General features: G+C 41.9%; 1 protein-coding gene across 2 annotated transcripts in view; it reads left to right on the top strand.

The window, feature by feature from the left end:
* The window catches only part of large1 (LARGE xylosyl- and glucuronyltransferase 1), a 106,502-nt gene that overhangs the window by 78,187 nt on the left and 2,179 nt on the right, over positions 1–26,136 (top strand). For both annotated transcript variants that reach the window (XM_080757330.1, XM_080757329.1), the window contains exons 9-14: positions 3,319–3,444; positions 5,022–5,177; positions 12,871–13,034; positions 20,071–20,349; positions 21,508–21,654; positions 23,263–23,458. In XM_080757330.1, coding sequence (XP_080613456.1) covers positions 3,319–3,444; positions 5,022–5,177; positions 12,871–13,034; positions 20,071–20,349; positions 21,508–21,654; positions 23,263–23,458 — 1,068 coding nt within the window. The remainder of the gene's footprint in view (positions 1–3,318; positions 3,445–5,021; positions 5,178–12,870; positions 13,035–20,070; positions 20,350–21,507; positions 21,655–23,262; positions 23,459–26,136) is intronic.

Below are 26,136 nucleotides of genomic sequence, written 5' to 3'. Positions count from 1 at the left end.
TCTGATCTTTGCAATCTATGCAAATGTTGAGACTTCTCATATATAGAGCTTAAACCTGCCTGTGCCAATATGAGAAATCTTGTCTCTTGTTGATTTCTACCAATCCAGAATTAATACTATTATATTTACCGTATTTTAGCTTCCCGTCGCTTGGCAACGCCAATATAATATGAAACTAATCCCCAATGTACACACGTTCTGAATGCCCCTGCCAACAGATTCATTAGTGCAGCTCGGAATCTGTTCTTAAGAGATTACAAAGGTACAGAAAAAGGGCTGTCTACTGCTCTCTGCAAGGCCATGGACCCATCTGGGTCCATTCTTACACTCTTAAAGGGCCACTTCACCCCTTTTGCAACCAGATCTTATTTATTATGATGTTTCGGAGACAAGAAACACTTTCCTGGGGGTTTTTGTGTAATATGTAATATGTGTTTTTAGATATTTTCCATGATGTCAATATCTAAAAACACAAATTACCCACACAGTGTTTCTTGTCTTCCAAACATCATTAAAATAAGATCTGGTTGTGAAGTGGCCCTTTAAGGGTAAAATTAACTTAGTCACAGATCTACAAGCTCGTAGCGCGCCACCGAGTGGCGCGCTACGAGCTTGTAGTTCTGCTATTTTTGAAAAATCGTGAAAATATTTATTTCAGAAAACTGGAGGATTTAGAAGATTGTTTTAAAATTTCGAGGTCAGGACTAAATGGGTTAAACATGGTGTCCCTATTTTGGGCCAAGTTGAATTGTTGCGGGAATTGGTGTTATTTGACGAAGTGACAGTGATTTGACAAAGTACTGTCTGTACCGGTACAGTATATAGTGGTTAACCCTTTTGCCGCCTCTGACACACTAATGGCAATATAATAAGAATCTCTCTCTCCCTCTCCCCGCCCCACCCCCTCAGAGCCCATGTAGATGTCAGACACGTTCATGAGAGTTTAATTAAACCTCCATTAAACAAAGTCCCACAAGGTATACGCACTTCGAAAAAGCCGGGAGGGAAAAAAAAGGAACAAAAAAAGAAAAAAGGGGGGGCGAAATCGTTTTTATAGTGTTCCATCTGCCTTCTGCTGTATTCTCCTCTCCACCAGTGTGGGCTGTCAGCCGCCTTTATCGCAGCATCCATTATGTGGGGCATCGAGTTTTATGTCCCCCATTAGAAGATGGCAAACTTTCACTTAGCGCCTCCCCCTCCCAAGATCCCCACAATGATCTCAATGTCAAACAGGATCTCCCGGCGTCCGTGGTGCCGTAAAGCCCAACGTTAACCCATTCTGACCTGAGATCAGATTCATACGAGGTTTTCACTGGGGGACACACTGGTCTGATTAACCCATTCTGACCTGAGATCAGATTCTAAAAAATGTCAGTCGTTCTTCGATTTTTCGAAAAATAGCAGACCTACAAGCTCGTAGCGCGCCACTCGGTGGCGCGCTATGAGCTTGTAGATCTGCTATTTTTCAATAGCTAAAGCATAACATGATGCTAACACCAAAACGGGTTCCCGGTCAGAATGGGTTAAGTATTCCTAGTTGACGAGCGCCGGTTACAGTACACCCAAACTATAAACCAGTCTCCTTATGTCTGCAGGATTTAAGGAGCTGCTGCGGCGGCTACGGCTCCCCTCCAGTATTTTTCCGCCGTTTTAAAACCACTTAAGCCCCCCAATATACACAACGGAAATAGCCGATCTGTAAGCTCACAATGCGTCACCACGCGACACGTTTTCTACATATTGAGCCAAGAGCAGTTTTAACGAGAGCTTGAGACTAAATCACTGCGTTGGATCCACTGGAACACACTACAGGTTCTTTAGACTAAATCACTGCGTTGGATCCACTGGAACACACTACAGGTTCTTTAGACTAAATGACTGCGTTGGATCCACTGGAACACACTACAGGTTCTTTAGACTAAATGACTGCGTTGGATCCACTGGAACACACTACAGGTTCTTTAGACTAAATCACTGCGTTGGATCCACTGGAACACACTACAGGTTCTTTAGACTAAATGACTGCGTTGGATCCACTGGAACACACTACAGGTTCTTTAGACTAAATCACTGCGTTGGATCCACTGGAACACACTACAGGTTCTTTCCTGTGGACATGCAAGGTTTCCACCCGACAGCGACAATAATAGGATAATTAATGAATGGAAGGAATTGAATGATTGACGGTGTTACGGGAGGAAACGGTGACCTTGACCGGCGACGTTTGACCACCTACGTCTAATCCGTACACCCGTGTGAGTCCACGTCGGTTGTCATTTGTGCCAAATGTCACGAAGTTCGCCGAAGGCGTTCATTCCTGAGATATGGCGTTGACAAGGTTGGCGCCGTGCGGGCGGACGGACAGCTGGGTGACCAGCTAACACGACGCCTCCGGGCGCAGCTGTCCGCCGGCAGAGGCATGACAAATGAGATGGAGCAAGCGGAGCCGCATGAGACGGCCCTGTTGAATCTGCTCTGTCCAGAGAGAATATTTCACAGTCAAGCAGTGGTGGAAGATGTATGCGTTTGTTTTTAGTTTTTTTTGAACACTACTCACTTACATAAAAGTAGGAATACCACAGTGTGGAAATACTGTACGAGTAAATACTGTACTTGCTTGAGTAAAAGTGCATACTCTAATAAAAGTTGAAAGTTTATTTTTTCTTTGTCCAGAAAGCACTGTAGCAGATCCCACACGGGGATGTGATGATGCGAATAGCCAAAGTATGAAATAGGGCTTGAGTTTGTGTGTTTTGCTATATTGCTATATTTTTTAATGTAGTAGAGTAAAAAGTATACTCTTTCACTCTAAAAGTGGAGTAGAAGTATAAAGTATTGAAAATGTTACATACTCCAGTAAAGTACCTCGGCACATATTAGTGCCTCTGGGTACAGCTGTAAAAAGTGAGCATTGTGGTATCGGCTCAGTCCATCCGGAGAGAATATTTCACCGTCATGTGGAGTGGATTTCAATTGCTTTCTGCAGAAATGTCCTCCTCACTCCTCCGTCAACCTCTCCACGGATGATGAAACTCTACAAGGTTCTGCCGAATGGCTCGGGAGGATATGGTGGAGAGTTGTCAAAACTATGGAGCTGTGTTTTATTGGATGGTGCTGTTTTCAGAGGGAGACTGACTGCATTACTTTTTTAAGCTTTTGTGGATGAGGGGGCCCACTTGAAAATGCGAAAAGAAGTGTCTGCAGGCCTATACCCATCTGACCTAACTAAGAAACTATTTATGTATTTGTAAGGTAATGCTGTGTGTGTGTGTGTGTGTGTGTGTGTGTGTGTGTGTGTGTGTGTGTGTGTGTGCGCAGGACATCTTTAACGCAGTGATCAAACAGAACCCCTTCCTGGTGCACCAGCTGCCGTGCTTCTGGAACGTCCAGCTGTCTGACCACACACGCTCGGAGAAGTGCTACAAGGACGTGTCGGACCTCAAGGTGAGAGAAAGCTCCCTCCATGCGGGACACACACACCCACACACACACGTCTCGCGTTGCCTCTCGCAATTTTCAAATGCTTCCGTCATACAGTCTGGAGCAACGGAAGTGCTATCATGAGTAAAAATATAGTGGAGCCTCCTCCCCACTTTTGTTTCGTCTTTACAGCCGCGCAAATTTATAAGTGTATAAGTGTGTAAGAAAATATTTTGAAAATTACGTCATATGGAAGCAAAGGTCTATTGGACGTTTAATGTGTGTTGCCTAACGTGAATCTATCCCTATGTGTAAGCTTAAAGTGCAATATATGCTCATTCCGAAGTACAAACTTTTTTTTCTCCCAAACGTTTTCAGAAAAGGGAGGTGAGGATAATTACATTTTGACCTCATTCAGAACTTCTGAAAACTTTTACTAAATATTTGCTAACCATAAAAACAACCATTTATCTTGTGAGAACCAGGGAAATTGTCCTCACAATGTGTATTTCTAAGACTGTACTTGTGGGGACATAATTTGGCCAACACAAGTTTAGTAATACAAACGCACGCATACAGACACACACACACACACACACACACACACACACACACCAGCCCTCTTTGTTGACTTAATGTGTCTATTTTCTCTTCGCCTGTCATACCTCCCCCTCTCTCTCTCTCTCTCTCTCTCTCTCTCTCTCTCTCTCTCTCTCTCTCTCCCTCCCATAATTGGATTGGATTGGAGAGCCTGATAACTGAATGATTTTATACTGCCCTTTTGTTTTTGCACAGAAACTACTTTGCTTACAGACAGTAAATGTCATAATACTATGAAATTATGGAATGTTACATTTTCTCCATCTCTGGCCAACCCTCTCTTCTTCTTTGTATTGCCCATCCCTCTGTTTCTTTATCTCTCTCCTCTCTATATATTTGTCTTTCCCCCTTTCTCTCAAATGTATCTTTCTAGTCTAGTCATTTTCTAGAAATTGCATTTGATAATTGGTTCCATCGGATTCCAATAAAGCCCCCATTGTTAACTGTAATGAAACAAATCAAGCAGGTATTGTCACATAAATACGTGGGTGTACCGACAGACTGTTACCCAGAAGAGTTAATTTGCCTGTAAAAGGGCAAAGCAAATGATTTTCTCATGGACACATCGTCAAGATTCGTCATTCTTTGGGGCATGTACTAGACAAATTATTATTTTGTTTCATCACTTAATAATGGCTGTTCTCCAGTAGTGTAATAATACAGGCACACAACCAAGATATTCCATAGAAATTCATACTTTTTGAATTCCACACAACAGCTAGTCTTTTAAACTAGCTGTTGTGAAAATGTGTGCAAATCTTTAAATATATATTCTTTAACATTGAACGTTTGTAACTCAAATATTTTGTATATAGGGCTTAAAGGCCCTAGAACAACATATGTTCAGATGGGGGTTCACGGCAAAATACAGATAATTCTGTGGGTCCTTTGAGCTTGAGCACCAGTGCACCACTGATACGTTTCTCAGAAAACAGAATTTGGTAAACATTTAGTATAGTCTGGCATCAGGTCTTATTCTAACGGTAATGCTTCTCTTTCAGGTAATCCACTGGAACTCTCCTAAGAAACTGCGTGTGAAGAATAAGCATGTGGAGTTCTTCCGGAACCTCTACCTAACCTTCCTGGAGTATGACGGGAACCTGCTGCGGCGAGAGCTGTTCGGCTGTCCCAGCGAAACCGACCACAACAGTGAGAACGTAGGTGAAATAAATGCTCTGTCCGTGCTGCTGAACAATACAATTCAATTTATCGGCATGAGAAAACATTATGCGTTTACATTGCCAAAGCAAGTGTCAAAATGTAATGAACTGAGGGGAAAGTATATACAGTTGGTTTTGGGTTGCGTTTGTGCACAGATTCACTGGACCAGCTGACTAATGGGGCATCCCTGTAGGTTTTCTCTATGATTGAGGGCTATGCTATCGAGCGTGTCTGGGTTGCTTTCTTTTAGGTGGTTATGAAATCTTCTCTCAAGTGCTCTTTATTGTTATGAGTGGGTATTGTCATAATTCTGCCCTGAAAACCTTTTTTAGTTTTGATGTGAAGTCTCAGTTTGGTTATTGCAGTGAGAACGATGCTGAATACAGTAAGAATGTAGGTGAAATGCTCTGTCCGTGGTGCTGAAGCATTGCATTGAGAATATAGATGAAATGCTCTCCCGGGTGCTGAACAATACAGTGAGACTGTAGGTGAAATGCTCTGTCCGTGTTGCTGAACCATTTCATTGATAATGTAACGTAGGTGACATGCTCTGTCCGTGGTGCTGAAGCATTACATTTAGGTGAAATGCTCTGTCCGTGGTGCTGAACCATTTCATTGATAATGTAACGTAGGTGAAATGCTCTGTCTGTGGTGCTGAAGCATTACATGTAGGTGAAATGCTCTGTCCGTGGTGCTGAAGCATTACATTTAGGTGAAATGCTCTGTCCGTGGTGCTGAAGCATTACATTTAGGTGAAATGCTCTGTCCGTGGTGCTGAACCATTTAATTGATAATGTAACGTAGGTGAAATGCTCTGTCTGTGGTGCTGAAGCATTACATTGAGACTTTACCGTAGGTGAAATGCTCTGTCCGTGGTGCTGAAGCATTACATGTAGGTGACATGCTCTGTCCGTGGTGCTGAAGCATTACATGTAGGTGAAATGCTCTGTCCGTGGTGCTGAAGCATTACATGTAGGTGACATGCTCTGTCCGTGGTGCTGAAGCATTACATGTAGGTGACATGCTCTGTCCGTGGTGCTGAAGCATTACATGTAGGTGAAATGCTCTGTCCGTGGTGCTGAAGCATTACATGTAGGTGAAATGCTCTGTCCGTGGTGCTGAAGCATTACATTTAGGTGAAATGCTCTGTCCGTGGTGCTGAAGCATTACATGTAGGTGACGTGCTCTGTCCGTGGTGCTGAAGCATTACATTTAGGTGAAATGCTCTGTCCGTGGTGCTGAAGCATTACATGTAGGTGACATGCTCTGTCCGTGGTGCTGAAGCATTACATTTAGGTGAAATGCTCTGTCCGTGGTGCTGAAGCATTACATGTAGGTGACATGCTCTGTCCGTGGTGCTGAAGCATTACATGTAGGTGACATGCTCTGTCCGTGGTGCTGAAACATTACATGTAGGTGACATGCTCTGTCCGTGGTGCTGAAACACTGCTCTTAGCTCTCCACTGTCCGTGGTGCTGAATACACTTATTGGTATTATTCTTAAAACCTTAATATTTTTTCTAATAAGGTTTGTCCTTATAGATGGAAATGTGATCATTTGTGTGTAGTTTTGGATATTAATTAATTAATTAATTAATTATTAAAGCACAGGGCCACCTCATTTCTCCCAGGCAGCTCTGGTTGTGCTGATTTGGTCCCGCGAGCCATGTGTGCGCCTTGCAGCAGGCGCTCGTCATGCTGCTGTCATAAAGCCTTGATTAAATGATTAATGATTGATTTTACGGCAAGAGAAGTAAAATGCTGTTCCTTTACACTTGCGTGTGCTGTTTCCACGAAGCCTCTGAGTTTATTTCAGTTATATATGCAAAATGCCGTTCGTCATGTGCCGTGCTGCTTTGGATTATACATTTTTATTTGATGGAGAGGCCTGTGTCAGGCGCTGTTTAAGAATTGCTGATTTGTTACTGTCGGATGTTTCACTTTTTTGGTTTTTTATTATAGGCTGCTTAATTCATTGTGCGTCACTGCTTTCATAAAGCCGGCTGCTGACCGGGAAAATGGCCTTCTGCTGCATTGCAAAAACAAAATCAATAAAGCCATCTGAATCTGACAATAGTTAAAAAGGCCATTTTGTAGCCTGAAAGTTGTAGGTCCAGCAATTTGCACATTCTTGTCAAAGTGCCCTTGAGCGAGAAAAGCACTGAACCCAAAACGTATCTTGGTATGTAGCCTATCTAATAAGCACCGTATTGTGAGCTGCCTGTGGTGCTGGAGAGAGCATGTTGTCTTTGTCAGTGAGCTGTCCGTGGTCCTGAAGTGGTGGGTTGCAATTCTAGAGAGGTAGGCAATTGGTTTCTGTCCAGGGTGCTGGAACAGTCGGCTCCAATAAGTGTCTGCTAGGGTCCTGAGAACATGAAACACAGACCTGCAAAAAATCTGCCTGCAGGTGTCAAAAAAAGCTAAATTGCATGTTATGTGATGTATCTCTCTCTCTCTCTCTCTCTATTATTATGACAATTATCTCTCTCTCTTTCACTCACTCACTCACTCACTCACTCTACATTTTAGGACAGAATGGAAAATAGCTGAAAGTACCCTAGAAATTGGCAATCTACACTGCAATGCATTCAGAGCTTGTAGATTGGCTATTTTCCGGTGTGTGTGACATCGCCGCACAACCACCTATACAATAGGTAAAACAATAGAAAGAACAAAACCCTAACCTGTAAATGTCTAGTCCAATACTAACCCCAACATGAAACGTTTCCCCAAAATGAAGAGTCGGAACACATCCGTGGAGGGTTTCACGGAGCGGCCATTTCTTGTCAGTTGAGATATGAGCGCTTAATTTGAGTGTCAGTGGGGAGGCGCACGGAGAGGTGAGGGGTCAGTTGAGCTTAGCCACAGAATCTGTCACTCTGATTATACAGATCTACTCTCAGCGCGCGAGCTCTGAACTCTCTCTCTAAACGCTATCCGTCTGTGTCTGTGTCTGTGGGAGACTCTTTTCCCCACGACAGGTATTAAACAAACAGTGGTGGGAAGTACTTAATTTACTCAAGTACTGTACTCAGTGATGTATATAGGTTTTCAATGTAATGGGTCCTGGGACTCACAGGTGGTCATTCAAATGCACTTTGATTTTTTGTATATAATTTTTTTAATGTATAGGCTAGTATAATCTGTAGTATTTTCTCGTGCAACACTCACTCCCTGCATCTCTTCTAATGCTCTTCACACCTCTCCCACCCGCCGCAGGGTGTTGACGACTTGCCATTGTCTTCTAAATGTTACATTCCAACTAATTCCAGGCAGCGCCAGTGGGCACTGTTTCAACTCGGGTCTCAATTTATTTCTTATTTATTTTTTTCAGTTTACCAAACTATAATTATAGTGACGGTGTGAGCGCGAGGTAATTAACACCAGCTGCCTGCAAATGTTTTGGTCTTTGATTGTGTGATAAACGGATTATATATAATATATATATATATAATCCGTTAATCACACAATATATATTATATATAGTGTATATATATATATATATACAAATCATTTTCAAGAAAATCCACTTCAAAATCTCCTAATCGGTCAGATTGACTTGTGTGTGTGTGTGTGTGTGTGTGTGTGTGTGTGTGTGTGTGTGTGTGTGTGTGTGTGTGTGTGGTGCTTTAGTCTTCAGTGCAGGATAAAGTCCATTATCAAAAATCTGCGTTTGGGACGCAAAATGCACTGTATTTTAATCTCTGGTACAGTAACATTTTGAGGTACTTTTTACTTTACTGGAGTATTTCCAATACTTTTACTTCTACTTTTACTTCTACTACATCTCAGATACAAACGGGTACGGTCGCCCCTTTTCCATCTCGCCCACTACTCTATCTAGCTGTAAATAACAAACAGTTCATGTTGGTGATTATATAAGAGGTATTATTATATTAATTTATAATTGTTTGGTTCACTCTCTCTGTATATCCATGGACATAATAATAGCATGATGATGCAATTACAGAACATAGACTGGAAGAAATGTGTTAAAATACAACTATGTGGATTGTTTACAAAGCACTGAAATAAAGCAGTCTCTGTCTCATGTTCTTTTTTGCTTTTACAGAGTACAGAGATCGACTACAATTTCAGATTTCAGCAAAATACTAAATTTACTGTTAACGAAATTAACACGAGTTGTTAACCCATTCTGAACGGGAACCCGTTTTGGTGTTGGCATAATGTTATGCTTTAGCTATTGAAAAATAGCAGATCTACAAGCTCGTAGCGCGCCACCGAGTGGCGCGCTACGAGCTTGTAGTTCTGCTATTTTTAGAAAAATCGAAGAACGACTGACATTTTTTTAATCTGATCTGAGAATCTCAGAATGGGTTAATCAGACCAGTGTGTGTCTGTCCAGTGGAAACCTCGTATGAATCTGATCTCAGGTCAGAATGGGTTAATCAGACCAGTGTGTGTCCAGTGGAAACCTTGTATGAATCTGATCTCAGGTCAGAATGGGTTAAAGGGGCGAGTTCTTTAGTGTGGGGTATGGCGAGCCATGGCGAGACCGAGAGAGGGAGTGAATATCCATCAGGACACTCCGTGGACGGGGACGGGGGCGCATATGGACTCTCTGGCTGCCTTTCATCACCCATAAAAGTTCACCTCACACCTCCTGAGCTCTCAGCTTGCCGAAGGTCATCACTGATCCATGGGGTGCTTTGTTTTGTTTAGTTTCTTTTCCCACAGAGCGACGTCCCGGCTCGTCCATGGCAGAATTATTGAAGTGTCAGCACATAGGTCGGGCTAATTAATCATTGTGTAATCCCCCCCCCCCCCCCCCCCCCCCCATCGCCGTGTGTGCCAGTGCAGCCTTTTTCTTTTGCCACCAGTCAAGTCCCAGTGCGTCCTTAACTCTGGAAATAAGTTTGCTCACTCCATTTTTCAGAGTTTGAACAGCAATTCCATTATACGGTGATGATTAGCCTAATGAAGTCACTTGGGGATTGGCTGCAGCGGCGTGTCGCCACTCGGGGTGCTCCAAAAGGTCCCCGTGTCACCACCGCTCGGCTTCCTCGCCAAAGGCCAAACTCGGCACCCTGTTCAAGAAGTAAAGCGATGCTGTCGACACTTTAGCAACTGCGGTGAGCTCCACAGTCCTTTTGTTTTTTTCTTTTTCTCACTATATCCCTCAGGACCACAAAGAGAGAAAGCAAAGAAAAAAAATTGTCGGGCTTCTATGATTCTTCCAAGTTCTGCGTCAAGCCCTCGGCTGGAGTTGAAATAAAGTTAAAGCAGAAATAACATGCATTTTAAATGTTTTAATATTTAATATCATATGTCCCTCAAACATATTTCTAATGGTTTGAGAATCAATCCCCACTCTGATATAACCAGTCCTTGTCATTTCTTTCTGGACTTTGAAAGAAGTTTTAGCTGCAGTACCACAATGTCCTGAGGTGGTGGGGGTGCTGATATGCAGATCTTTAATATTTGAGTCATTATAATACTGATGCTAGATGACACCAGGCTTGTTTCCATTCCATGCCAGCTTGGAAAATCAACAATGGCGGACATTGTAAACAAAGTGGAAATGCAAATTTGGAACTGAAGACTGAAGAAGAGGAGGAATTATACAAAGTAGGGTGACATTGATGACATCACGATGAGGACAAAATCAGTTGAGCTGTTCCTGAGAGCAATTTCCATTAAATCACCTATGATATGAAAGCCTGATTGTTAAAAATTTGTGGGGATAGAAAACACATATGGGAGCCACAAAATAATATGAAAAAGTAGAATGTTATGTTATAGGTCCTTTAAAGAAAGAAGAAGAAACTAAAGTTAGAGCTCAGAGTGTTTGAGCTGTTAATGATCTAATAATTGTTTTAATTCACTGTAGTGTGTGTGTGTGTGTGTGTGTGTGTGTGTGTGTGTACTCCTTCTTAGAGTAGCTGCAATACAAAAAGATCTACCACTCGTAACTAACCTCTCGGTTCTTAATCCATAGAGAGTGACAGAGGCCTGTAAAGGTCATTACATACTGGCGAATTGGCGACGCGATATATTCGTGTGAATAATTCGCATTTTAAAAAAAAAACAATTGAAGTCCATGCAAGCTTCCACATCAGTGGCGAATGTGCGAAAATGCGACCGTTTTGGCTCTTTATTTGTTCGCTCTGGTGTCGTATTTTGCAGAGATTCGCAGGCGAACTGCAACATGCAATATTTCGCATTTCCAGATCGCTTATTCGCATCGCGTCGCTAATTCGCCAGTGTGTAATGACCTTAACTGTGTCACATCTCTCCATGGAAACATTGAGCTTCTTCTTTGATCCATATATTCTCCTCTTCATTTTCCCCTGAAATTGCATCAAAGTTTGAATTTCAAAAATATTAATTAAATTAAAGGAATACACAACTCCGCCAGATCTCCCCGGATGACCTCAAAGAGCTGAAACGGAATACTGATCAAATGTCATTAGTCTGAGAGCCTGTCTGTCTGTCGTCGGGGGAGAAGGGCATCAATAAGACACTACACTGAAGTTGTATTATTGCACTCAGACTCTGATGAAAAGGGCCTTTTATCTTGCATTTGTAGGGAAATATGAAGTTCCATACTCACGAGGGCTATAATAATCATTAATACCACAAATAGTAACATTTGTTTAACAACGACCTGTTTTATGCCTCGTCAAAACGTGGTATTCTCACCTAATTTTTTTAAAATTTCACCTATAATGACATGCCTGAAATAGGGACACCAGGTTGAGCGTGGTTAAAGATGAATGAGCTTGAATCTACTTAAATGAACGTTAAATTAAACAAATTAATCAACAACACTTGGCATCACTATCACCATTTAACACGCCTCAACTGCTAAATTCCTTTTTAACACTTCAACTGAGCACGTTTTCTTTGAGCATCACCATCAAGTGCATTTATTTTCTTCCCCCATAATTGTACATACATTTGAAATAGAAACATTGTTTTTTATCTCTAGTGTTTTTATTTAACTAGTCCTTTCCAGTTCTGAATTCTGTTGCGCGGAAAAGTGTGTCACAGTATTAATCTGTGTCCGTCCCAACATGCATTTCACTGGTGACACTGGTGACACGTGATTAGCAGGGAGATGTTTTTTTAATTTAATTAATATGATTAGAATGTTTGGCGTGTGTAATGCAGGGCAGATTGAGGTTGGAGGACAGGGCTGTGCGGCGCTAGGTTCCGTGAGGCGGTCCGTGCGTTGTGAGATGACGCAGAAAGCGAGCAGCTGTCTTGCTCTATGCTAAGGAAGTACTCTGACTGACAGACAGTCCGCTAAATTATGGGGAGTTTCTCCGGCTGGACGTAGTGCGTGGAAGGAACATGTTATTTCGACCTGTTCCTTTCCAGGAGACCAGGATTACTGTATGTTTTTTGTGAGGGTACCTGTACCCTAGGGGACACGGGGAGAACATGCAAACTCCACACAGAAAGACCCTCCAAGCTGGTATCGGTCGGGGGCTAGACTACTCACTCCCAACCTGTGGGCCAGGGCCCACTGGCAGGCCATCTCGATATTGCAAGTGGGCCCCCAAATCATTCGCAAAACACACACACACACACACACACACACACACAAGATTTTATTGGGAATACAACAATAAAATCTGTCCGTCTGTCTGGTTTTCATTTTCCTCTCCTTTCCAACTGTGCCCCTAGAGTAAGTAACTATATCCCCTGTCTGTCTGCGTTCAGCTCCAGAGGACCCTGTCGGAGCTGGACGAGGATGACCCGTGCTACGAGTTTCGACGGGAGCGCTTCACGGTGCATCGCACACACCTGTACTTCCTCCACTACGAGTACGAGACCAGCACCGACCACACGGATGTCACGCTGGTCGCCCAGCTCTCCATGGACAGGTACCATGCCACTGAAACCACTCACTCCAGTGTTGATTTTCTTTTCAAAATAGAAACAAACAATAAAACGGTATGGATGTCAAGTCACAGGATCACAGATCATGGGCAGACATGATGAAATAAATGACTATGTTGTGCAAAACATGCCCCTTCAAGACAAAAGAAAAACATTTTTCTCCAGTGTTGATTTTGACAGATTTTTTTTTGTCATAGTCTCATACTGGATCTCTTGTCCACTAGTCACTTCCTAGATAGTTTTTATTTGACGAAATTGTCAATGGCCCGGTTTCCCAAAGGACACCTCTTACCATTGCGTGGCACATCTATGCACGGAATGTCTATGTTCACAGGCTTCATGTGCGGCCTAGAGGGCAACTGAGCATGTGCAGACTGCAGAGTTGTCCTTTGGAAAACCGGCCATTATATTTAGTCTTAGTTTTAGTCATCATAGCTTATAGTTTGCATTTAGTTTTCGTCCGTGAAAAAAGATAGTCGACGAACATTTTTTGTCATACTATTAGTCAACAAAATCAACACTCACACAGTGTGTACCTTACATCAATGTTCTATTTATACAAGCATCCGTCGTCCATGACCTCTCTGAATATAAATTGGTGGCGGTTATTGTGAAAAACATTTGCAACTTACAACTTTGAAAACGACGCAAACACATTTCCCTTCCCTGAACTGGGAAAACATCAAGACAGGCCGTCTCGAAACCTCTTTTTCTTTTCTACAAATGAAATCAAAACGCATCAAAAGAACAAACGGATCAAACAACACAATTATGTGTCCGTCTGTTGTTCCTTTTCCAGCACTACTGCGGAAGGACTTTGTTACAACTCATCTCTGTCGAGTGGAAAGCTCATACCGTGTGTCCAACACTGTTACTTTTCAGGATTCAAATTCATAGTCAAAGTGCAAAAGTAGCAGATCTACAAGCTCAAAATGTGTCTCGTTGCAGCATGTTTCAAGCTTGCGGATCTGCAACGTTTGATGCTTTCTCGTGACGCTTTAGTACAGTATATAGGGCATTCATTTACGAACAAATAGTTAAAATATGGAAATAGGATGTTTCTGTCTGACAGCAAACGATATCAACATGAACGCTTCTTTTTGTGTTTTTTCTTTCTTGTCAGGCAGATCTTTTTTCCAAACGTGTGTGTGTGTGTGTGTGTGTGTGTGTGTGTGTGTGTGTGTGTGTGTGTGTGTGTGTGTGTGTGTGTGTGTGTGTGTGTGTGTGTGTGTGTGTGGTTGAACGATGTCGTCCGGAAACCTGGTATGTCCACAACGGTTGAAAGATAAAACATATCGGGTGTTCCAATGTAGTTATTATTTATTTGGTCACACGTTTTTGTCATTGTTGGTTTTATTGGGATTTATAAAAACCCCAAAAACTTAACCACTTTAATAATTACTTAAATTCCTTTTGTTGTGAGCGAGTATATCTCCTATATCTGCTACTTTTGCACAGCACTGTTTTACAACAGGACATTCTTTTTTTATATATATATATATACATAATTTTTATTCTTTTGAGTTTTTGGTGAACAGATCGTGTTGAGCAGCACAGTTCAATACTTAAATTGTTACATTTCAAGTATTTACACTCATTATCTTACAGGCCATCCAGTTCTAGAGAATTATTCACGAGACCAAAAAAAAAAAGCAACCGCCACAAGTTGAAATACGGAGATACAAGTTGTCTGTCCGACGACGACGATGGGCTCCATTGCTCTGGTGGCAGCTCAGCTTGTGACAGCACTATTGGGAGAGAGATTATGAAACAAACAGAGTAGTTTGGGTTTGCTGCCCCTCCATCTCCACAATCCCTCTTTATTTGTTCACCCGTGACACTCAGAAAGATGGGAGGAGAAGGGAGCCCATGCGTCGGAGATGGGAAGCCATCGCTCGTATCGCCGCTGCCGGGGGCGGAAAGCTTGTATGTCCAAAATGGTTACTTTTTTCCGGAAATAATAATAAAACAAACAAATGTTCCATGTAGTTATTATATAGTCTCAAGCTCTTGGTAATATGTGTCATTGTGATTCAGTGTTTATATACAAAGCAAGGGCACACTTTCAGTTTAACATTTCCAAAAGAACAAAAACACCACGGAATATGGAGATAATGTACGAGCTTTCCACCCAACACGTCACAGCGTTTCTGCCCAGTGATGCTTCTCCTCCCTGGCCACGTGCACGTCCTCTCCGCGTGTGCGTTCCTCTCCACGTCTGTCAGAATGTGTCTTCAGTCTGCGGCTGACTCGCATACCACTCTTCAATTTAGCGGAAATGAACAGGCCCGATGGCTGGCTTGTCGCAAGCCGTGACACCGCCGCTGATTGAACATGGTCTGCGTCTCACAGGAGAGGTCCCTGTTGTTGGCACAAGTTATTAACCCACCGTGCAAGAGAGCCTTGTTTACTGTGTCACTGTAACGACATTGGGGGGAAAACGGAGAGAAAACACAAACCCTTGTGCCGTTGTCGAAAACGAAATCTAGAGGAGTCCTATTTTAGGGACATTGTCAAAGAATATGAAGGAGTTTTTCCATTGTGCGCAGACAGAAATGAAAGCCTGGGTATCGAGGCTGGATATAGATTGGTTCAGTGATGGAATGTGACGTGGAAAATGTCATTGATCTCATTTTCAAATCAAAAATAGATTTGATTATTTATATTTTGTAAAAAATGTAGTTTAATTGACTGCTGCACCGCTAAGGCTGTGCTCGAGCGGTCGAACACGCTCTCAGCAAAAGCCCATTGTTTGTTTGAGGATAGTAAAGTGGTACCACTTAAACTCTATCGTTGCTGTCGGGCAGAAACCTCCTATCCATTTTTTTTTACCTTTTTGTAAATTAACACACTACTTGATCACACTACTGTCACACAAAAGTAGCAGATCCACAAGCTCGAATCGCGGTGAGAAAGACGCAGTATGAGCTTGTAGATCTGCTACTTTTGCTGGTTTTTTTATTTGAATCCTGAAAAGTAACGGTTTTAGACATAATGGGGTTTCCACACGAGACGATACACTGTTCTTTGACAGGGGTCCACCATGGTTCTATACTAGGTCCCCTCTTGTTTCCTACACTAAATATCTCTGTTTATTTATTTTATTCTGACATTTCACCAGGGAATAAGCCCCCGAAAACACCTGATCTGCAAGCTCACATTTCACGTCTCATTAATTTGAGATATGGGGAGTGACGTTCCATTGCCATGGAAACCAAAACACTGTTCAAAGTACACACTTAAAAAGAAATTGCTTGCGCCCCCCTTGAAGGCAGACTCTCCTATCTGCCGCTAATTCAAAAACAAGCCCCCGTCGCGTCGCTTCTGCTCAACTCTGCAAAGCCCTGAAAAGACCCCCAAAATATTGAATTTGCAATGTTTGTGCATGTGGTCAACACACACACACACACACACACACACACACACAGTATTATGCTTGCAACAAATCCTGTTTGATATCAGCCAGAATCCGGTCTATCCCCCTCTTTGGCTTCAGTTTCTTGTCTCTAAAGTCTCTTATCTATACGAAGCAATAACTGGCTCAAAATCTGCCAAAACGGAACCGTGAGTGTCCTCCACAGAAGAAGCACACGTTCGATGCCGGGCAATGGTGCCTCTTGCCCGACGAACACAAATCTCTCATGCGTGATAATCTGTGATTAAGCACACCTGAAATCATTTGGCAGACACCAACCAATTGGCCTACTGTCTGTATAGTTGCAGCTGATAAGCTACAATGTGAAAGAGTTTTTTATTTGTTTCTTTTTAGAAAGTTCACAAACACCCCGCCGGTTCAATTTTCATAAAGATCATCACATTAGTGCTCAAAAGTAGCACAAGTAATCCCAGGATCTCTAACGGCCAACACTCTATACACTTTGCCATTTATATGCTAATTTCATTGTTTAGCTTTCATCGCTCGCAGCGAGCTCCGTAATTGTAAACACACTTCCACGGTGAACCCCACGCTGTGTTCGTGTGGGCGTCCGATGCCTTACACATTTGGAGGGGCTGCTGTCAGGCAGAAACCTCGTATCACCTTTTTTCAACAGGACGGGCACTGAGTGCCGCGCTATACGAGCTTGAAGATCTGCTATTTTTGAAAAATATGTGGCGCACATCTTTGAATTTATATTCGTTCAGAGCGAACATTTTTTATTTTAACTCAAATATTTTCTTCTGGGGAGTCCGTGGAACAACATTTTTCAGATGTGGTTCCGTGGCCAAATACAGATAGTTCTGGGGGTCCTTGACATGAAAAAGGTTGAGCACCACTGACCGAGAAAGGGTTTTCAGAAAACTGTTAGGATTTAGAAGCCATTTTTTGTATCGGCCTCGGGTCTAAATGGGTTAATGTTATCTTCTGTTTTATTATTATTATTTTATTATTAACATTTTTATCGATGATGTACTGCACATTGTTGAACAGAAAATCTATTTTCGCTATATAAAAAAAAAGTTTGGAAACGAAAGTGGTTACGTGTGTCTGAGGGTGAGGGTTGTATTAACATTTAACCAGTAATTAAGGCATTAACAACTAAATAATAATTTCATTGGATTCATAGGAACACACATTATTATTATTTTTATTTTGTTCCTTTTCCTGAAAAGTTGTGAACATACAAGGTTTTCACCTGACAGAGATGATATGAACTTCAATGTGTTTCTCTCTCTGCCTTTTTTCTTTAATTCTTTCTATTTATTTTTCTTGCTCCATTACTCTCTCTGGCTGTCTGGTAATCTCCCTGGTTTGTTTGAATCACTCAAGGAGCCTTGTTTGAGCTGCAAGGAGTTGATATATAAAATTAAAAGCAGTAAATTAAAGTCAAACAAGGGATTATGATCGCCTTGCAAAGCTGCGAGAACATCCGGAATTCCATCTCGGGAAGTCCAATAAATCCTACTTATCCAACTCCTATTTCCTATGATCATTTCTATGATTTGTACGTGCTTCTTACTATACTGCGCTGTGGAAACTCATGGTAGGTAGGTAGATATCGAGATTTATTTATTTAATACATTGACACCATCCTAAATCATACTACAGCGTCACACAGAAGCATCAAAAGTAGCAGTGGGGGGTGTCATGCCTTAACCCATTCTGACCTGAGATCAGATTCATACGAGGTTTCCACTGGACACACACTGGTCTGATTAACTCATTCTGACCTGAGATCAGATTCTATAAAAATGTCAGTCGTTCTTCGATTTTTCAAAAATAGCAGACCTACAAGCTCGTAGCGCGCCACTCGGTGGCGCGCTATGAGCTTGTAGATCTGCTATTTTTCAATAGCTAGAGCATAACATGATGCTAACACCAAAATGGGTTCCCGTTCAGAATGGGTTAACTACTTGGCTACTGGCGCCCAAGGATTTTACAAATATTTACTGTACAAAAAAATGAATTCCGCAAACTGGAGAGCTGAGAACCAGTGTGCGGACTTAATTGTTTTTCACTGTTGATCTGCCGTTCACCCAGCACCTGGACTTTGATTAGGATAATGCATGCACTATATCTTTTATAGTATTTACAAGATCTTGTGACTTGATATTAACTGCATTGGATCAATTTGTTCTCTCCGTTTCCTGAAAAGTAAGGGTTTTGGACTGTATAAGGTTTCTGCCCAACGGCGAGGCTACAGTTCCTTTAGGTTTATTGATATTTGCCCAGAGCCAGCCATTAGCTTTAAAGTGGCAGCTTCTGGACCACGCGCTGCAGAAATTTGAAAGGATTCCAAGATCATGGGCATCTTTGAGAGCATCATAAAAACTGCACTCGACACTCTAGGAAAGCGTGTCACACCCACTTGACGCACAGAAGTGTGCGCGCGCACACACACGCAACACACACACGCGTTACAGCAAAATAGCCAGTCTACAAGCTAACGTGTCGCACTGCGATGCCGTGTGAGCTTGTGGATTTACATTGTACTGTTCTCCACCTCGGCCTGATCCTCACAAATCTATTTCTCATATTCTACTATATTCACGGGGACTACAAACGCACGCACACACGCGTCGATACTCTCACCCCCCTCTAATATAAATACAGTAGCGTGTCTGTCTGCGCTGCTCTGGCCTGTGCTGAGAAATTCTCGTGGACAAATTAGAAAGTGAACTCCTCGCTGCTTCTCAAATGTCATTGGCCACGCTATCAGGGAAAGGCATTGATTTTGTGTTTGAAATGTCAACTCCAAAGCCCTGAAGCTATTGGCACTTCATTTTAGCCAGTGAAAGTGGATCGCCACTGTGGCGAAGCAGGCTTTTGTGATCGGAAAGGGGAGCGGGTCGGATCCAGTTAACATCTAAAACCACTTTTTTTTGCATGCGTCCGCTCAGTACTGATTTTAACTTTAAGGAATTGGACGTTGAGAACAGTGGTTGTCAGCCTTTTTTTTTTTATCAGGGCACTCTTGAAAATCTTGAAGGCATCTGTGGTCCACCCATCAAACCACTTACAGTAACGCAGCAACTGGCTGGCTGCGGCCTCATACATATCATTTTGAGGGTCCTTGCCATGAAAAACAACCACTGATATCTAGATATAAAAACTGTCGGGGTTTAGAAGACATTTTTATAATCGGCATTAATCCATTCAGAACGGGAACCCCTTTTGGTGTTTTAAGCATTGTTATACTTTAGCTATTGGAAAATAGCAGATCTACAAGCTGCCGCGCTATGAGCTTGTAGATCTGCTATTTTTTTGGAAAATCATGATAATGTGGCTCAAATCTTTGAATATATATTCTTTCAGAGCGAACGTTTTTAACTCAAGGTTTTGCTTCTGGGAGCGCCCCAGGAACAACATATTTTCAGATGGGGGTCGAAGGCCAATTGCATATATTTTTGGTGGTCCTTGACTTGAAAATGTTTGAGAACCACTGACATACAGTAGAAACATGAGGTTTTTCAGAAAACTGTCAGCATTTGGAAGACATTTGTAGAATCGTCCTCGGGTCTAAATGGGTTAATGGTTTAATAAGGCAATCAGTCAATCACGCAATCAATCTCTCCCTGCAGGCTCCAGATGCTGGAGGCCATCTGCAAACACTGGGAGGGCCCCATCAGCCTGGCCCTCTACCTGTCGGACGCCGAGGCGCAGCAGTTCCTGCGCTACGCGCAGGGCTCCGAGGTGCTGATGTCGCGCGGCAACGTGGGCTACCACATCGTGTACAAGGAGGGCCAGTTCTACCCGGTCAACCTGCTGCGCAACGTGGCCATGCGGCAGGTCAACACGCCCTACATGTTCCTCTCCGACATCGACTTCCTGCCCATGTATGGCCTCTACGAGTACCTCAGGTAGGACACCGAGGCACCCCACGCTGCCTCTGTATTTGATGTACTGTGCATGTGTTACACACAGAGTAATACATGCATGAGTAGTAGAATAAACAGTGCAAATTATAATTTGCCAGCTATAGGAATAGAGTAGTATAGAGTAAAGAGCTTACTGAGAAGTTGAGATGTACTCGGCTACGGGGTCTGCTCTGTGCTTGGTCTGCTCTTTTGTCCCTTTACCAAACCTATTTGCAGAGAATATCCGATCTACCAGCTTGTACATTGGCTATTTTTGTCAAATGTTCCAACCGGAATAGGGATGCTAGGGTTCATATTTCAAAAAATTAAGAAAAAGTCCTATAACACAAATATTTTTTGGCCTCCTGAAGTCATGTTGCCCAGCCTTTTTGATACATCTTTTTTTGTTAGTTTTCGTCATAGTCTTTTGAATACAATTCCTTTTAGTTTTTGTCTAGTTTTAGTACAATACAGTTAATTTTGTCAACTAAAATGTATTTTGGCAGGCCTTGATGGCATCGCAATGCCTGATTTTACACTTTGTTGCATCTCTTCTCGTCCCTCCCTAACATTTTAGTCTAGTTTTTATTAGTAAATATATTATTTAGTCTTAGTTTTAAGACTTTTTTTCTTGAGTTTTCGTCAGTGAAAAAACGCAGTCGATGAACATTTTTCGCCATAGTTTTAATCGACGAAGTCAACATTGATGTGAAGTCATGTGGCTCAGCCACATGACTGTGGCGGACATGTTGTTTGGCACATCATCATTGTAGCTCATGGCGTTCATTGGCCAAGGTTAATGCTTTTGGTCTCGCATGACTGAAATATAAGTGAGCTCAACTTCACTTTGGATGGCCTCTCTTAACGTTGATCAAAGCTATTGTTATTATCGTATTGACCTGTGTGTGTGTGTGTGTGTGTGTGTGTGTGTGTGTGTGTGTGTGTGTGTGTGTGTGTGTGTGAGAGACACTATACTTGTGGGGGCCATATGTCCCCACAGCAAGTATAGCTGAATTGCAGAAGTAGACATTATGATTACCATTTCCTTGGTCCTCTAAATTTAGAAAAGGTTTGTGTAAGGATTAGGCATTTAGAGGTTAGCAATTGCTGGATGTACAGGAATACAAGCTTGTCTGTGTGTGTGTGTGTGTGCGCACACAGGAAGTCAGTGGTACAGCTGGACATGTCCAACACGAAGAAGGCCCTGGTGGTCCCGGCGTTTGAGACCCTGCGCTACCGCCTGTCTTACCCCAAGTCCAAGGCGGAGCTCCTCTCCCAGCTGGACATGGGCACGCTATTCACCTTCAGGTGAGTAATCCCTCACATTGAATGAACCAGTGGTTCTCCTAACGTTTTTCCAAGGACCCCCAAATAGGGGTGCACGATTATGAAATTATGACCGATATCCGCTCCCCGATTATTTGCAGGGTCATATCTGCCAATAGCCCTATAGGGGCTTGGCCCAAAGCCTGTTAATAAAGTATTCAATCAATTTAAAAAGTAGCATAATACTTTTCAAAGTGGCTGTTTTCACAACTGAATGACTACTCAATGAGATGAGTACACAAATGTAATTTAATTTGATTTATTATGGCATTTTTATGGCTAATTCCGATTATGCTACCGATTAATCGTGCATCCCTTACCCCCAAATTAATATTTATACGGTATGTCTGCAGACCCACATCTGGAAGTATTTTGTGCGATACGAGATTTGTTCTGTGAAAATGTTTCAAAAACATTACAAGATGTTCACATTTTTCTTCTTTACAAAGACAATAGCTGATCTACAAGCTCACGACGTGTTGCATTGAGCTTGTATAGATCTGCTCTTTTCAAATAGCCTATGTGGGTTTAAACTGGATACACTGATTTTTGATGCTATGCATACATTGTGCTGACGACCCTCCTGGAAATCCCGTTAAGGGCCCTTGGCGGTCCTCAGACCCCTCTTTGAGAACCACTGGGATAAACCACTCGTCATTACATTGTTGAATATAATATTATGATTCTAGTGACGCTGCAGCAGGAGTTTATATTGGATGCAGCAGCTTTTTGTGGTGGTAAAAAATGCAGCTAATCAATAAAGAGAAAAAAATGCCTTGGAAAAAGAAAGGAGAAAAAAACAACTATTACCATGAGCAGAATAGGTTTCTTTTTCCCATCAAAATGTAATTTCTCAGAAACACTAAAGGTAAGTAAGCTTAAATGAAAAACACAATCCAGTACTTTGTGGGTGTTCTCCTCGTGTATAATGTAGAGCCTTGGGTAACAAAAACTAATATTGCTTTTTTTGTTTGTTTTTATATGTATATTTATATATAATCTATAAAAAAGGCCTGAAGGTGGAACTACAAAATTAACTGTCCCAAAACCATGCTTTCTGTTTACTGTAGCGTGGGCAAGGTAGCTGAAAGAACCAAAACTCATAACAAAAGTGAATACTTTGCACATACTGTAGGCATATTATGTGACTCTTTTTGATACAGATACAGTCATGGCGGCAAGACTAACTGTTCAGGAGAGGGGGGAAACTGATTTTCTTTTTTTTATGCAAAATTAGTTAATATCACAGGCAGACTTTTCACATACTAGAGCATGTCTGAAATAAACGTCAGAGCTGAAATTGACATGCAAATATGAAATAAAGGCTTAAACATGTAGCTAGGTGTAATGTTGGAGTCCACAGAAGTGAACCTTTCAAGCCTGTTTTCTCAACTCGCTGCTTCTCTGCAAGACATTGCTCTATAAGCCATATCTCCAAAACTGGTGGGTCAAACTGAACAACCAATATGTCAATTTGAAGCCATGGTTCCCTGCTTTCATATGAAATGAAAACAACGGGGAAAAAAATCAATGACTTAGCCTTGATTATGTAGCTTGAAGAATGGAAACTGATGTCAGTACCGTGTGCAGGTACCACGTGTGGACGAAGGGGCACGCGCCCACCAACTTCGCCAAGTGGAGGACGGCCACCACGCCGTACAGGGTGCAGTGGGAGGCCGACTTTGAGCCGTACGTCATGGTGCGCCGGGACAGCCCCGAGTACGACCGGCGCTTCGTGGGCTTCGGCTGGAACAAAGTGGCTCACATCATGGAGCTGGACGCGCAGGTATGCAGGCCACTCACACCTCCGCTTGGAACGCACATTTAGGGCCCTCACCATTGCCAAGTTTTAAGTTGGCGATTAGGTTGTCGCACAAATAATTGCGATTAACGATTTAGTTGTGGGGTTTTTTGGCATTGAACATTGGAACTTGGATATTTTGATACTTTGAATTTCAGATTGCCTTTAAGGCTTCGTAATAAAAAATATTGCACAGGGCAGATATGACAAGTATTTTAAACATACAACATTTAAACACATGACTTACAGTACATATTTAATCGTTTTATACTTTTATAAATGCGTAAATAGCTGTTACAACGGGTCACAAAATGTCTGATGATTATGCAAAAATGTTGTGATTATCTCAAATGATTGCGATCTATGTAAATGAGCTTTACTCTAATGCAGTTAACCAGAACATGGATACTTTATTAACAAGTCTGTAACAGTACAGGTAGTACAGTCACAGGTTATAATGCTGAAAGGATAATGCAACCCAGGGTGCTTGTTTCCATTGTGGTCCAATGCACACGATACATATTGGAAGATGTTTGGTACAGATGCACTGTACCAAACATCTTTTGCACAGATGAACTGAAACACAAGTGATCGCTGAATTGCACTGTTTGTAGGTAGACTATACAGTACTTACTTATTCTAGGATTCTATGTTTTTTTTTCCCCCTGTCTTATTTGTTGTATTTACAGTCCTTATTCTGGGCATGCCATAATGACTGTCAAAATAGTCAAACATTCTGTTAACCCATTCTGACCTGAGATCAGATTCATACGAGGTTTCCACTGGACACACACTGGTCTGATTAACCCATTCTGACCTGAGATCAGATTCATACGAGGTTTCCACTGGACACACACTGGTCTGATTAACCCATTCTGACCTGAGATCAGATTCTAAAAATGTCAGTCGCTCTTCGATTTTTCAAAAAATAGCAGACCTACAAGCTCGTAGCGCGCCACTCGGTGGCGCGCTATGAGCTTGTAGATCTGCTATTTTTCAATAGCTAAAGCATAACATGATGCCAACACCAAAATGGGTTCCCGTTCAGAATGGGTTATAATAGCCAATCTACACAAGGAGGGGACCCTGGGGGATCCCTGTCAACAATACGGTTTAAGGGGTTTTAAGTCATACTTTTGGAAGAGAGTTGATTGTATTTCCACACATTAATGATTGTTCCTCCTAATTGGATTAGACCTTAGAAGTAAGAGCAGCATTTATTCTAAATGGAGTGGGTGCTCCCATTATGAAGAAGGATTTGGGCCATCCACTGTGTTCTTCAGTGCCCCCAGCAAAATTAAACTACTTCATTTTAGTTAAATTATAATAACAATAATTAAAAAAAAAAGAAATGTTAGAAAAAGGGGTTTATAATAATAATAATAATAATAATAATAAACCTTTATTTATATAGCACCTTTCAAAACGAGGTTACAAAGTGCTTTACAGAAAAAATAACATCAAATGCAGTGCACACCATAAACAACAGTTGACAATAATGAAAATAAAGAACAGGCAATGTACAGAAATGTAGTAGGACATAAGAACAATAGGGAATGTTAAAAAAAACGTTTAGGTGTTAAAAGCAGCTTTATAAAAAATGAGTTTTTAGGAGGGATTTGAAGCGGGGGACGGATTCTGCGAGCCTTATCTCGAGGGGGAGGGCATTCCATAAAACAGTGTGTTCCACATTCCCCACTGTGTGTGTGTGTGTGTGTTCGTCTCAGCCTTGAGTCGGTGGGATACACAGTTGTCCAGAACCAGCACAAAAGCCTCTGTCCATGCTCTGGACAGGGCCCAAATTTGCCAATTGATCACACCTGATATCCATATATGGAGCTGGCCTGTTCTGACATCACAATGTTGTTCTGGCATCTGCATAGACTCCATAGTTGGGCATGCCTGTCAAAGCTCCATATGGGCACAAAAGGGACACAGACATAAACTGGGTGGGGCATGCATTTCCAACTTGCATCGTTCCAAGTAGGCCAGTGCCCGTTATACCGCTCTAGTAGAGTAGAGTTTATTCCTCACAATTTGCAATACTCCAAACAATTGTTTGTGTCGTCAGTAAAACAATAAAAGCATCAATCTGTGTGAAAAGGGCATCAAATGAATAGCTTGATGTGAAATATGTATTGAAAATGTAAACAGGCATGCCCTGAATTGTGTTGCCTTGAGATTGCATTTAATCAATTGAGCAATGGGGAGGGTGAAAAACAAACTCCCTACAGATACAGAACCATCGGTAACGCCATATTTCTTGCTTTATGCCTTTGCGTTCTAACAAATCTAGTTATTGCAGTCAGTTATCCACAGCATCGCTGTGTTTAGGTGCCTGTTGATAAAACTGCAAATGTTTATTAGTTGAAGAATATTGATAAATTGTATGTGAAAAGTGATTTGAGGTTTATTCTGCTTGTTGCTAACGGCTGGTTAAACTAGACATTAACATGTAATTGCCATAAAAGCAATTAGTAGAAACACTTTTTTTTAAAGTCATGACTAGTATTTACAATTTGTGACAAGAATGCATGACATTAGATCTTATTAACTTACCTGCAATACTTATTAGTAATTCTGCTTACTACACTACAGCCATACCTTGGTAGGGTATAGGGCAGAACACAATAGAACAAGAATCCTATTTGATATAACGCGAG

The sequence above is a fragment of the Protomyctophum bolini genome (assembly GCF_963924005.1).
Source record: "Protomyctophum bolini genome assembly, chromosome: 23".
Lineage (NCBI taxonomy): Eukaryota > Metazoa > Chordata > Actinopteri > Myctophiformes > Myctophidae > Protomyctophum > Protomyctophum bolini.
The sequence above is the reverse complement of the archived record's forward strand: the minus strand, read 5'-3'. Positions and strand labels throughout refer to the sequence as shown.